This window comes from Rhea americana, unplaced genomic scaffold, assembly GCF_003343005.1.
Source record: "Rhea americana isolate MKP2758 unplaced genomic scaffold, rheAme1 scaffold_358, whole genome shotgun sequence".
NCBI classification, from domain to species: Eukaryota; Metazoa; Chordata; class Aves; order Rheiformes; family Rheidae; genus Rhea; species Rhea americana.
Window position 1 is genome coordinate 8,397 of NW_028186488.1, and position 15,097 is coordinate 23,493.

At 47.0% G+C, this 15,097-nt stretch overlaps 1 protein-coding gene across 1 annotated transcript; it reads right to left on the reverse strand.

The window, feature by feature from the left end:
- Positions 1–279: 279 nt before the first annotated feature.
- On the reverse strand, positions 280–14,996 carry STX6 (syntaxin 6). Its single transcript, XM_085312114.1, has 8 exons — positions 14,857–14,996; positions 13,757–13,926; positions 13,051–13,145; positions 11,063–11,125; positions 8,649–8,771; positions 7,215–7,321; positions 5,352–5,446; positions 280–3,263 (listed from the first exon to the last, which is right to left on the reverse strand). Exons 1-8 carry the CDS (start codon positions 14,994–14,996, stop codon positions 3,187–3,189), a joined length of 870 nt encoding a protein of 289 aa, XP_085168240.1. The 3' UTR covers positions 280–3,186.
- Positions 14,997–15,097: the final 101 nt, after the last annotated feature.

A 15,097-nucleotide genomic window follows, 5' to 3' on the forward strand; every position in this document is an offset into this window, starting at 1 on the left:
GATCTGCTGGAGCAGCGCCCTGGCTGCGATCCACGCCTGTGACGCCCAGCAGGAGCCATCAGGACCACCTGGCCACCCGCAGGAAAGAAGCGTGGACGTGGCCAGAGCAYGGCCTGCCTCGCCGTAGCCTGGGGGAGCTTCGGGCCAGCCGGGGCAGCGGCCCAAGCGAGGCTCTACCCGCCRACGTCCAGCAAGCGCCCCACGGAAACGCCCGCCTCGGCCCTTCGGCAAGGGCTGCTACGAGAACGACAGGTTGCTTCCTCTGCCGTGACACGCCAGCCTGCAGTAATGCGTTTATTTAGCATTAAACGAAGGGGCACCACCAACAAAACGAACGTACACGGAAAGACGAACGAAGACGACTCGGTAGCTAGCGATGACACCTGGACAGACRCACAAGCACAGCAGTTCTAGTTGCCTTCCGGTAACACATTAGACTTAACAGCTTCCTAAACAAAGGAGCAGTCCTGCAAGAATCGTTAGAAGTAATTYGTGGAGAATGCACGACTGTGCTTAAAATAACGTGGGGAACAGAGGTATATAAATAAAGGAAGAGCCCTACGCCCCAATCCGTCGGCGCCACGTGCGCTCAGCTGGCCTAGAAGCAGAGCAGGGGCGAGCTAAAGCAGAGGGYGCGTTTTCTCCTTCCCCTGCGCGTCGCTTCTAGCCTGTGAAATGTGGGCTCCGGGTCCCCGACTGTACGAGTCGCTGGGCAGTCGCTCCAGAGAAGGCGATCCCGAACGCGCGGCCAGGCGCTTTGTCCCCAGAAGACGAGCGTGAGCAGTGCGCGATGCTCRCGCCCAAATCCGCCCCGACCCCAATCCGTAAGAGCGAGGTGGAAACAGGCCGGCGCAGGACCACGTCGTGCCCAGGTCCCCAGAGAGGGTAACTGCTGACCGGCGCCTTCCGGACTCCTGCTCGCTGCAAACGTAGCCTTGAGAGGTATTAAACCCAAGAAAGGGTACAGATACTGTAATAGCAATTATTGGTAAGGAGACAGTATGTATTTAATACAACACAACTGAGAGAAACAAGATGCTCTGCGATAATTAAGAGCAATTGCCAGAATAATTTTTGCMTGTTAGTGTTAAGGACACGTGTGCATTAATTACAACAGTTTCCACCCCGACATCACGGGGCAGCGCGATAGGTTTTCTTCCCGAGCCTCGCGGTGAAAGGCACAACACTGCCTGCTTCCAGTGCATAACCATTTGAACAGTAAATCACGCTGTAGCTTAAACCGAGCCACAAACACCAGTGCGTAGAGGAATGTTAAGCATGGGCTAAAAACCCAGGGCAACGAAAGTCATCTAGATGGCGAATTTCACTCTCGGGGCAGAAGATTTTTCGGGGAGAGTTTGCAGCTTTTGTGGAAGTCCTAGTGTCAGCACCAATTAACTTCCTCCCCCGCCTCCATCTGAGACACAGATGGACGGCCTAAGTCAGCTTGTCCTGACTCTGTTTCTCTTCCTAAAGAAACTTAAATAAGGGAACAGACTTCAGGATATATATATTTTTTTTGACCAAGAGTTACCCCATATCTCTGCAATCAATTACTGCAGGACAACCTCCCCCACTTGTACTTCTCCCCTGTCATGCTGCCAGGGTGAGCTCTCTAGACCACATTTTGGTTTCAGCTAATTGGCTATAGCTCCTAATTTGCTGGAAGAGCAAGGAAACTAGGCCTAACCGATACTTCCGGGACAAGTCAGAGGTAACAAAAGGACTAGGCAGTAATACAGACAAGTGACTGAGCTTTGAATTTCATGTCTTTTGGTTTCTTACAAAGAAAGTTTCCAAAAAATATTGGTTGGGAAAAGTTAAGACATTCTATTTACATATTCGTATGCAGTTAAAATACATAATTAAGCCAATTCCTCTGATAATGCATGTCTTGCATCCACAGAGAGAGAATGTGGCTCTAACGGTCACCAAAAAAATCTTTAACGTTCTTTTTCCTAAAAAAACCAAAACAAAATAAAAACTCCCTTATTTTAGAACTGACAAATCACTTGCAGAAGGGAAGCAGCTGTTAAACAGAAGCAGTTATTCAGTTATACAAGGGCAAGGAAAGCATCAGTCAATGAGCTTTTGAGGCTTGTATAACGAAGGAGACTTAAAAGCTTTATGAAATTTCACCCTCGGGGTAATGTTTGTTTGCCAGCTTTCAGCTTGCAGTGCATTAACACAAGTTTAAAGCTCTGGAGTTTCTCATGACAACTGTCTCACCTATGGCAGGACAGTATACCTTATGATTAGCCTACATGCAGTATATAAGTTTCTGCCCAGGGGTCTTGGATGTGGATGCTCTGCTCCAGATTCACTGTGGGATTTTGGAGTGAATTCAGCATCGCTCTGCAGTCAGATCCCCGCCACCAAGAGGAAGGCAACTCAGCGTGCAGGAAGCCGGCAGCCTGGCCAGCGCTCCCCTCCCTCGCCTYGGATACGCAGGTACACACTCACATTGGGGGGTTTTGTCAGCAGTTGAGAGCCAGCGCTCTTCTGACTAATGCTTTTGGTCGGCAAGCGCCTGCCGCAGCTTGGCKCGCACGCATCGCTGCCAAAACACCCGCCTCGGCCGGGGGCCTCGGGCCCGGCTGCACGGTGGAGGTGGCCCAAGTAGGAATGAAAACAGCAGCTGGGAGAGCCAGCGCTCCTGGGCCACCCTGCCTTCCTAGTGACCACCCATGGGGGTGCAAGTGCGACACAGCTGGCTGGCGGTGCAGTTCCTAATGCTCACTGAAATAATCCCCCCTCCCTTCCCCCCTCTAAGGAATTGCTGCTCTGTTCCTGCATCTGACCATAGATGGCTTGGGACCGCTTCCAAGCTGCAACCGGCTCATACCTGCAAGAGGTGGAAACACAGTGGTAAAGTCCTTTCCAGCTGCCTAGGTTCAGATCTAGTGCCCTCCTTGCTGCACCGRGAGAGAAGGCAGCCCGCTACCCAGAGGAGCCACGGACTACTTGAATCCTCCATCCCCCCTCCCCAGGGCCAAGTGACGAGACAGTCAGATGACGGCGGAGCCAAGCCACAGGCATTAAGTCCTCAGAGGAGAACGGTAAGAGCTGGGTGCAGGTTTTCTCCACGGGGATCTCTGAGGGCGGACGGAAACAGTAACAGTTTCATTTCCCCATTTTAAGGGGCCAGGGGGACGGGAAGGGGGGCTTCCAAGGAAGTTCAGTCCATCACAGGACAAAAAACAGGATGAGCACCACCAGCAAGATAACAAAGAGGACGATAATTGCACACCACTGCCGTCGATCTGGAAGAAAAAGGAAGTGTCAGTTTTCCCACTCTAAAATGGAAGTTGGGGGTGGGGGAAAGGGGAGAAGGGCAGAGCTTTTCTTCACTGTCTACTCCTAGGATCCCCATTTCAGCTAAAGGAAGCCCATAAAAAGGCAAAGGTATAGCTCCACAACCAGCAGGACAAACAGTATGTCCCTCTGCAGGCTCCCTGCTGTTCGAAAGGGCCGAGTTCCCACTACAGCCCAAAGCTGTGAGGCCACACAGTTTTTCCTCCAGCATTTTGGCTGTTTTTTTTTTGACAGCTGTATGAATTCTGAGGTTTCTCCTTAGCCAAGTTCAAGCAGATTTGATAAGCCAGACCAAAAGCTATTGGGAGGAACAAGTGGAGCGCTCTTGTGGGCTGCTGCTAGTTTGTTGTGTAACCTGTTTGCTAGAGTAACGAAAAGGGGTCCAAAGAAAGGTTTCTAAAATAGTTCTGCTGGGAACAGCTTGTCGCAGCTCTCTGTCAGAGTCCTAGGAATGAGGTTTCTCCTTCCCAGACATCTTGGTACACCTCTCAGGCCATAGGAATGTTCTGCAGATGCCCAGTGTTGCATCACCTCTTAGAGCTTTCTCAGGSAGCTCATCGCATCATCAGACCAATTCTGCTCTTTAGAGAGGATGTATTAGTGCATGCCACAGAGCAAAAGTCAGCCTGTACTATCGCTCTAAGACGCCTGTCGTCATTTCACTCTCGCAGCGGAAGAGTCCTCCATCCGAATTAACGTTTAGCTTTGACTTCTCGACACTGGAAACCCCACCGCCCCTGGACACTGCTCTTGTGCAATATGAACTAGAACGGCAGCCACAGGAGTCACTTGTGCAGTGCAGACCTCTACCTAGATAAGCTCTGTTTGCAGCATGCTTTCACGGAGCAATAGAAGGCTACACGGCTGCTGTCTGCTGGTGGCCACATCTGCGACAGCSGAGATAAAGCCCCTGTTAGATGGTGGTGCCACGTGGGGGCAGAGCTGCTGTCATACCCAATCCCCCAACTCCAAACACAGCAGGGTCACTGCAATTAGCAGTGGGAAGAGCCTGCCCAGACATCCCTGAACTGGTCCTGTTGCTTGTGATGGTCTTTTGTGACTATCAGAAGCACTTTGCAATGATCAAAGTGTTTTTTCTCATGCAAAGTCAAGAAAGGTAAAATTTGCCAGTGGTCACGCTGCCACAAGACCACCAGAAGACTGGAGTCTGTCAGCCTTCTGAATCATCTRTCTCTAAGGGGCTGTATTTCAATAACCCCATAAATTTCCTGGCCAGCCTAATCCTGCAGAGCGAGAACGCTCTTCTCTTTCCTGACTTGCTCCTGCTTCCATGAACTACAATATATCCATGCAAGAGGGGATAACAGAGGAGGCTATCAAACAGCATGCAGTAAGTAAGTGCTTCGTTTCAAGAAGGAGCGACAAGGGACTTCCCGGCAGGCATGCTGTATTTCCTGTTTGCACTACCGTGGCACCCAGCCAGCTGAAAGACCCGCCAAGTTCAGGCACAGCCTTATAAGGGCTTTTCTTGTGGGCTGAGCCTTCCCCCCCATTTCAGATCACCTCTGTCCAACTGACAACATGCCTGCAGTGCCCCAGCTTGCTCCTGCCACRTGCCAGCAATGCCTTGTGCAGGGAACTGAGAGTTAGGAAGGGGCTTGCTGCAGCTGAGAGTTTACGTAGGGGAAGCCACACATAGTTGTAACCGAAAGCTTTTGCTAGGCAGGCAGCCTAGGAAACTGCAGCACAGCGGAAGGCTACAGAGCATTCCCATACATCATCTGTGAGAGGTATTTTCCCACTATAGCAGTCAGTAGCAGCACAAACAGAAAGGCATCTGTAAACAAAACAAAAGCTTCAGACAGGCTACAGAGCAGGGTCTCGGCATGAGCAGTAACGAGGTTTGCAGTACTTCCCCCCCTCTGTAACCTCTCAAGCTCCTGCAAAAAGCTGCTCCCTCTTTTTCTTAGGTCAGGGCAGACCATCAGTGGGCAAGAGCACAACGGGTCACAGCCCTAAAATCCACTGGCTTGTCTCCCCCTTTCCAGGGTCAGATCCCCCTTCCCAGGACCTACCGCTAGTCATGTGAGACACTTTTGCAAGCTTCTTCATGACGTTATCAAGCCGTGACTGAGTGCTGTCTAATTCATGAGAGAAGTCATCCAGCATCCTGGGGACAGAGAAGTGCAGAACTAATTAACAAGTGATGTGTCCCTTCTGGATTTCTCTGTGTGCTGCCACGCACTGACAAAAACACCAATGAGATCAGTGTATCAGACCATAGCAAAGAAAAGCAACATAGCTTGCTGTCTTGAAAGCACCCAAAYAAACAAACAAACAAAAACCACCTGCTCAAGCAACAGCTCTACTTTGGTGGAAAGTGAACTCAGTTGGGACTTCGGCTTGACTGATTCCCCTGCTTTGGTGGAAAGTGAACTCAGCTGGGATTCCCACTTGACTGATCCCCCTGAATGTACGCAGGCATTTTACAGGTAAGATCCACTGATCTCTGCAAGGTGAAGAGCAGGGTTTTCCCTCCTTCTAAGAGGAAAGTCATATTTATAATCCATGATTAGCAGAGAATAGCTAAATTTAGGCAATGTTTAGACTTCAAAACTGTTTTGTTGTTCAAGTTTTACAGCTGAAGCAAAGATCTTGTGTCAGGTATGTATCGAGCAGGGATGAGACTTGCGTTGCTTTTACTGTGCTTTTTGAGCTCTGTGTGGAAGTTACCCATCTACCTACCTTCACACAGTAACTGTAATGGATCGGAAAGCCTTTTGAAGCAGTGTTTTGTCAGTGGCAAGAATCTATGTCAAGATAAACGAGTACATCCAGGATCAAGGTACTCATCTTCAACGGGCAGGATTCTAAAGCTTTCACATGTTTAAGAGGACAGCTGCCTTCATTTGGAGTTCTAGGGCACTCAAATTTCTTCCACCATCCCATCTTTTCTGTCCTCTCTTTTTGTTAAACCTTCATTTGGAGCAGAAAAGAGAGTTTTGAAAAAGCCATATTGCCTTCACTATCTGCTACTCTCTAGGAAGCACTGATGGCATATGTGAAGTTCTGCAAACACATATACCACACTGACCTGCTTCAGTGAGAGCACAGACATGCTGCAGGACTTCATAAATGTTGTATTTAAAGTTCCTCCTATCCATCAAAGGAAACACTACTTCACAAGGGGCAGAGCTCACCAGACTAGTACCAGCCAAACAGGGAGATTTTAGGCATGAACCATTTAAATTCATGCCTAAGTCGCTAGCCTGCGTAGTCGGAAATTTTATGCACTTCTTTGCAAAGGACATGCACTGGGAAAGAAATCTAATTTATATGTAAATGGGTGGATGCAAACTACTGTGTGAGCTACCCTTTAACCCTTTGCGTGGGTGAGCATTATTTTTAGCTTTAAGTATGAATAGCAGCTCTGTGCTGCACGTTTCAAACGCAGCAAGGCACAGAGCTCTGAGCTACTGAGTCGTGCAACCCCAAACAGTTACCCGGGGTAACAAAAAAAAAACCTGTGGAGTGTGAAAGCGCCTAGTATCCTGCTTACACATGACTGCCCCCTCTCATCTGTTCATACCACTGGCTGCCTAAAGTCAAAGGAGCATAACTGTGTGCCTTAAGGGGAGTGTTTAAAAAGACTATGAGACATGAAAGGTAARACTAGCAGCTAAACCTGCCACAGGTGCAGGCTTTCAAAAGAAGATGACTGTGGCTAGATCCTTGAAGGCCTGAATAAGAAATGCTTTCCACTGCCTGAAACCAAAGGCAGTCTAGGGCRCTGGGGAGGGGAGCTAGGAGTGACTGCCTAAGGGATGAGGAAATTCAAGCCCTAACAGCTGTAAAGGTGTGTCAGCAAGGGATACCCCCTCCCCCAAGATGTGCTGCAGCCAGCCCACACCCACAGTGATTTCGGTGTCCACACTTACACTGCCTGTTCTTCCAGCTCCCCGCCAATGCGCTGGGACATGTTCTTCAGCACCCCGATGCTGCCAGAGACCAGCTCCAACTGCTCATCTTGCTGCTCGACAATCAGCTGGGGCCAAAGAGAAGGGAAACGGGCAATTACAGTCTTGCTGCCTTCTGCAACTGGGTCAAAGCCAGMTGGATGGATGGATGCTTGCTAACTCCACCAGTTTCAGCTGCAGAGCCTGGGAACAGGTCTAAGCCTCCATGAACCAAGAYTGCATTTCTAAGAAATGCTTGAGAACTGACAACAACATGAAAGCCTCCCAGGCATCCTTGCACAACAGCCAGCTGCAGAGTCCCTCCCACTGTTCCTGCAAATTCAGCCTTGACTCAGCCACACTGTGTCCTTTCCCTGTGTGCCCACCACAAAGAAGACTCYTCAAAGACAGAGCCCCTGGCTAGCAAAACCTTCACAAGGCTCACTGCCTTCAGCAGGTACAACAGTGGGCACCTAGRAGCCACGCTGCTGCTGTGCCTGAGGGAAAACAACCCAGAGGACGCTGCTGTTAATGAAGAGTTAATGCAAGCAAAAGGCTGTTACAGCTTCTATGGCTAAAAATAACAAGCTTGGCTCTGAATGTGCCAAAGGAATAGGTCTGCTGATGTTTTAAGTCATTTTCAGGGCACAATCACACTAGGGATTAGGTTTACCCTAGTTACCTACTTCTGAATCTATTTATCTTCCTAGAGTCACTAGGTAAAACTCATTTGAAAGCTGGACCAGCGCGATGTGTCAGAAGCCTTTGCAGAGTTTGCTGCCTGAGAAGTGGCTTATTTAAGGGCCTGCGTTTGGGTGGGCTGCTACACGTGGACCTGTACACTGCCCTGGCACTTCTCCAAATTCTACCAGCTTCAGAGAACCATGGCACCAGGCACCATGACACAGATCTTCTAGCAAATCTTGTGGTCAAAAGCAGAAAAAGGAAGTAGGCATGTGCTCCTGCTTAGTCTATTCTGGTGAAGATGCACAGAAACACCAGGAAACATCAGCTCACTTTTTAATCAGGGAAAGCTATATAAGAGAAATGGGCCCTTTCTTTTTCTCTACATTTCTACTCTTCCAAGAATTTTGGCAATCCTTGCAATATTCAAGTTCAGCATGCTCCAGTTATCAGATCATCTTGTTTATCTTCTATATGSAGAATACCCAAGTCTGAAGGGTTAAAAACTCTGCACCAAGATATATCCAAAGCCACACTGAACAGAGAAYGCAAACCCTAATATATACTGCAGCTAAGCAGTAGGTTATCAGGCTCCTGGCTTCAAAACAGCCAAGGACTGGATTTATTATATTTATTTATTTATTTATTGCTCTTGCAACCTGCACACCATCTCCCTGGCACACGTTTGGCAAGCAAGGCCATTCAGTTGACATTGCACGGAAGCTGCCTTACCTGTTGTTGAGCTTGTTGCTCCTCAATGAAGTGTGAATTTGCTAATTGCAGTTCCGGATCCAGACGGCTGTATTTGTCAGGTGCAGAGCTCCAACTCTGACTCCCACTTTCTCCCAGGAGTGCCTAAACAGATGCATAAAGCCCTTAGCGAGACCTCTGTGTCTGCTCACAGCCTGTCTACAGGACATAGTGGGAAAGTAGAAACCCCTGTATAAACACATACAGCACTCGATTGCTGCTCATCCAGAGTGCTGTCAAACTCAAACAATACGACGCCAGCCTCAGAAAACTTTGCAGCCTCATTGCTGCACATATWCCACTGAGGCAACAGGAGAGCTCGAGTACAACTAACAGTCAGGGAGGCAGCACAAGAAGGATGTCTGTATTAGTCCCCAAATCTGCTCAAGGTATGGTACTGTGCGCAAGGAGGACATGTAAGCTGGAAAGCATCCAATATTTAGTGTTAACAGATACATAGCATGAACTGAATACTGTGCTAAAGAATGACTGGGGCTTAAGAGGGTGTGGATAAAGTACTTAACCAGTTGAGCACAATAGCTGACAGAGTAAAACAGTGCAATATATAAACAATGCAGCATTGTTTGCAGGGATCAGGTTCTTTGATTCGAGAAGTTACCTGTTCCTCCTGCATACCATTTACACAGTAACAACATACAAATTTACACCTGCTTCTTGCTCTGCAACCAGAATGGGAAGGCATGTGTACAGCCAAGGGAGAAGCAGGCTTTATAGCCGAGTAAATCTGGTCACTGGAACAGGTCACATGAGTGACAGATGCCAGAGAATCATCTGAGGCCAGAAGGCGAGGAGCCTAACAGGTTAGGGAGCTTTGCTCACCAGTGCAAGAGGCAAGGCCAGCTCTTTAAGAGAGGCGTAGGAGGGCAAGATGAGAACATCTTGCAGCTTTTGGATGTGGGCAGCTGAGGAGGAGGGGACAATGGAGTTTTTGTGAAGAGCAGCTAGACAAGGACCAGACAACTAAGATAGGTTAAACACGAGACGGGTTCTACGGTTCATCTGGTTTGTAAAGGTCAGGGAGGGCAGAAAAAGCTGTGAGGGAGCAAGCAGGAAGCCAGACGGACATCTGTTCTTGCCCGCCCCCGAGTTACTGGGCAAGTTCCTGATTCTCTTCAGTTCRGGGCAAGTACTACTATCACTTATTTAACACTGTGCACTAGCTTTGCTGCAGCTTCAACAGCTTGTGCTTCCCAACCTTAGCTTAGCACTATGAAGATCGAGCCACCACCAGCCAAAAGCCAGCCTCTCAAACACAGAGGCACCCTGGAGAACATCCTGCAGCCCAGTACAGCTCAGTCTTTGCAGTCAGAAGGGAAGTAGTTCTGGAGAAAGGAGAGGAAGATACTAAGAGGAATCAGTTTTCTTGAACAGATGTCACTATATGTACTGGGCCATATGGCCTTCTACAGCTAGCAGGAGCGTCAAAGAAAAGAAAGCAGCAGAACACAGATATCTACAGACTTCTCTGAGCAGGGGTATAGAGGGCTTTGCTTCTTCAAGTGTTTTCCAAGCATCTTAATTAACCCTGTAAAAAGCTCAGGAATTAGCTCTGTCCTCAGCAGCCTGTTCCAGAGCTTGTCATTTTTGCCACAAGTGATAAGATTGATCCAGTCAGATAAGTCTGTTGTATTAAGTGCACACAAACTTCTACAAGAAGCTTTGGGAGTTGTAAGGAAATCTTCAGCCAATTTCTCTGTCAGCTGGAGAGGAGGACAAACTGCATCTATTACTTAGATTATGAGAGTGGACAACCTGAGAGAACTTCTTCCATCCTCTTATGAGGTTAACTATTAACAAGATGGAGCTATCTGCAAGGATACATAGMATCCTGGCTCCTAAGTACAGTAGAGCACAGGATTACATTTAGTGCCTTGAATTCTGACTCTGCTCCTCCTGCAAAGGAGGGAGATTCCCTTTCCTGAAGGGTGATGCAACACTGACAGTTGTACACAGTCAGTTCTGATGACAGAGACAGATGGTGTGTGGTAACTGATTACTTTGAGAGACAGGTTTGGAAGAGTGTGACAGCACTGTGCCTGCGAGAGCCAGCTCTCTCATGGGCTCTGGAATGACAGGTCAGCAAAACAGACCTARTTCAAAGACTCAGCTTTGTTACAGCATGTAAGCCCCTTGCCAACAAAAATATTTTTAGAAGATGAGCTACAAAACAGGATATATACTGTAATTACAACTTCTAAGCATTTTTTTTCAACATTATACACTCTACTTACTACCCTAAACTAAGTGAAAATGAAAGTTTCATGTAACACGTACCTTCACACAACAGCTGCTAAAGCTGATAAATCCTCCTCCTACTTTATAAAGTATCAAAAACATTACTATATTCATGTAACTTGCCTGTTTCTGAGTCTCACCTGCCTGTTTCTTCTTTCAGCCAGTGCTTGCATGGAAGAGTTTGACATCTGATCCTTCATTTCCTGTTTGTTCAAGGAAAGAAGCAGTATGTGAGCATTAGATTTGAGGTGAAAGGCAGTTTCAGTTTGTTACGATGTCATCTATTCCCAGCGAGATTTCTTGTGCAACAGATTTTCCTTAAAAACACATGCAGTTTTAAAGAGCCTGGAAGGATGCTGAATAAATCTCCATCACACTTCATAGTTGTACTAACATTAGAATCATTTGCAGTGGGTTATATTGAAAATATTCCTTATTTACTACTAGTTTTGCTTCTCCACAGCCAGAAACACTTTGATTTGTATAGGATTAAACTAATCTTCGCATTAACAGATTGTAAAAARGAGTTATATTCTTGACCTGAAGGTGCTAGAAGCCTGTAACCTGCAYTTTATTCCCAGTTGCCTCTGGTTTAACCTGGCATAGGCCAAGRTAGATTTCTTGTCCTATGGCAATCCTCTCTGACTCTGCCTACATTTCTCTATTAYGACTTAAGGTTTGTTCTTGAGGTACTGTAGGAGCTGGTTAGTCACAAAAAGCTCCCAAACACTTTGTAAAGTAGCCTAGTTTTTATAGAATTATCAAATAGCCAGTATGATCTAGCAAGGTTTGATCTATCTCATCCACCAGCACAGTTCTGATGTCACCGGAAGATGCAAGTATGTTTTTACTGCTCAGAGATGTGCAACAGATCTTCGAAGAGCACCAGCACCCACTCGGTTACTTTTCACCAGCTTATGCATGTGCTGCTCTGCATCACAAATTCCCCCTGTGGAAGCCACCCGATAAYGCCACTAAAAAATTGCATTTAACAGTAGAAGCCGCTGCTCTAAAATTGATTAGTCAGCAGTTTGCAGCCTGAAAAAGAGGACCATAAAGCAGGCTTGACTGATCTTGCTTGTCTGGGAATGTAAACTACACGGAGGGCAAGTCAGCGAGCACATGCTCGCTACCTGGGGCCATCAGAAGACAGTAAGAACTGTATCCAGACCACAGCATTACTGGTAGGATAACAAGCTTGCTTCTAGGCAGAGCAATGCATTTTATGAAGCAAGAACATCCAAATCATGAGACAGCAGAAACTAAGCCACATTGCCAGYGTGTGTTATATTAATACAGAGAAAACTTCCTAACTAGTAGTTTGTTATCAGGTGGTGAAGCTTTTGCGAAGATATTTTTTCTCCATTTGTTACCATCAAGTTGTTGAAATCTGTCTAGCTTGTGAATCCTTCCTAAAAGCAATGCGAGTAAACGCCACTCCCTTYGCAGTCGATACTTTTCATTTCAACCCTGTCTGCAGCTTTGGAGTTTGTGAAACTGCTGCAGTGAAACTGCAGAGCTCTGCCAAGCCCACCTCTGTTCGAAGGACTGGTATTTAAGAGCGTGAGTCTGAACTTTAAAAAAAACTTCCCCTAGTTAAAAATAAAAACTAGTGGCTGTTTTGACTGTTTTGTAGCAGTAGGAAGTTGAAGTCACTATGTAAACAATGCTAGTGAGTGTTCAAAGGGGACCTTCTGTTTTTGAAAAGTAGTGATACAAGTAAAGGACAGTTTTTTTTCCCTTCAACTCTGAAGAGAGACTCCAGTCTTCCCTGCTTAACAGAGGCATCTTTAGCCTTCATTTCCAGTTTTCATGCATTTCCAGGCTCATCATTACAAGAGATGTTTGAAGACTTAAAGAAGCAGCTGAAATGGAGGAAAGCCATCCAGGGGATGCAATGAGGTCTCTGCATCCTTGCTGCCCCAAGCCSATCTGGGAAGTCCATGGCGGGAGCACACGGGGAAAAGGAAGAAGCCCAAGAGAGCAGGTAACAGCTTTATCCTCYACTGCAGAGGAAAAGTTTCCAGTTCGGCACTGAAATGGCCACAAGATTTCTGCTTTTCCAGTGAAGCAGCTCCTCCACCCCAATCCTCTTGCCCTGTTCCCACCTGAAGCCCAAGTTCCTTACCCTGACCACCTGCCGCGTGCTTGTGATGAAGGCTTTCCGTATACCCAACTCCGTTGCATCGAGGTTGAATTTCCGAGGGTTTGCCTCAACAATACATAGACAACAAGTCAAGGAATCACTGTCTTCAGGGTGCAGTATGCATACAGATAGAGACCACCAACAATGAATCTATCATGTGGYACTCCTCCAATTACCTGTGCATTTTCCCAAAATTCACTTAGCAAAGTACAAGACACTAAAGGAAAAAAGCATGGCAGCAATGAACTGTGCAGTGCACATAAAAGGGAAACCTCACACTGGTGTGGTTTTTGGTTGGCTGATGTTGTGCAGCACTTTCAGGATGTTCAGCTGAACACAAAGGAAAAGGACTATTGCTGGAAGCCAGCCTAGAGTAGGACTGACTACACAGAAATCCAAGTTCATTCAACAGAACAGTCTTTTTTTTTCAATAAAGCATCTTAAATACATCTTTTCAAAATGAAAACACAAACACAGTGTGAAATTAGTTTGCAGGGCACATTTTGTCATCGTAATCTCTCATTTGCAATTTGAGAAAACCTGGCATAAACTGAAAATTCAATCCCAAGTAGTCTCGGTTTCTGCAAAAAGTAACTACTGGTGAGTACCAGCACTTGATTGCTTATCACAAGGTGGGAACTGCATGTCTCTAACTCCAAAGACTGCACCGGCAGTATAAAAAGGATATTAATTGTTTCATCCAGGTCTTCCAAGTCCCACTCAATGCTCCGCAAATTGTTCCTGAGCTCATTAGTGGTCCAGTCAATTTCTTCTCTTGTGGCTATAGAGGGATCTTGCAAAAGCTCTGTCCACCTCTGGAAGAGCCCCTGGGCAGTATTCACTGCTTTCTGCACCTCCCTGCAGTCAGAATATTTAAAGAGAAGTGAAGGATTATTGTCAGTTTTTTTGCAGCAGTCATACTGGGACATTCTCATGCCCAGGGTAGTGCAACCTCCCTGCAAACATCTTTCTTTCAAATGTTTTTAGTTTATTTTGTACAATAAGGGTTCACCATACTTCTGGACAACTCTGTCTCCTTTCATGTTATAGCACAAAGTGCTGAGCAACAATTTATAGTTCAGTTACTACAATTAGCTAGGGGATCTGTTTCTTTACGGGAAGTTTCTCTCAAGTGTCACAAAAAGTGAGACRGGGCAGTGCAACTGTCTGAACAAGACTCTTCGACAATTATTATTTTGCATTTCTCTCAACATCCTTCCTCTAAAGACAGCTGACTACCTAGGCCAGATACCCCAAGAGCAAACAGAATTACAAGAACTGCCCTCACAATATAGTTAAGCAGACTGTCCAGTACAGCATTGTTTATTTTAATTTAGCATTGAAAAAAAATACAGTACAGAGGATCCTCTATACTGGCTTAGCGAACAGAACTCTCTGCTGCTGCTCTCAGCTTTTTAGAGAAGAGTGCATTCACAGCACGGGAACGTAGGCTTAGCTGACAGCACTGAACGCTGCAGTCATGCTTTGGGGCGAGAGGACAGGTAAGCGTCCATAAGTGTTAGTATCTGTATGTACAAACACTACGGACTGTTCGCTCGGACTAACAGCGAGTCAGGMCGACGCAGACAGACGAGACCAACGCCAACGAGACTTCGCTGGCTCCTGAAAGGTGGCCGCCAGTCAAAGAGCTTGCACACAGCGTCGTGCAAGGTGCACTGATCTCCAGCGAATTAAAACAGTTTATCAGCTGGAGAAGCCTACATGGGTGACCCGCACTTGTCCTCACCCTGCAGCCCTCCGAGGGCCGCTGGCTCTGGGTCTCCTTACATTACACCACTAGGCTGAAGTCTTTCCACACCCCGGTGCGTGCTCCTCTTCTCGCACACGTGCAGCTCAGAGCCTGTTGCATCTCGCTCCCTAAAGTCGGTGGCAAGTGCTAAGGATCTCGCGCGGTTTGTTTCCTCCATTACTGCCTAGCAAAAGCTTTGGGTTTGGGTTTTTTTTTTTGTTTTAACCTGCAGGTACCTCCTCAAGTATGTCCAAGCGGAGGCTGGAAGTGGAGTGGGGA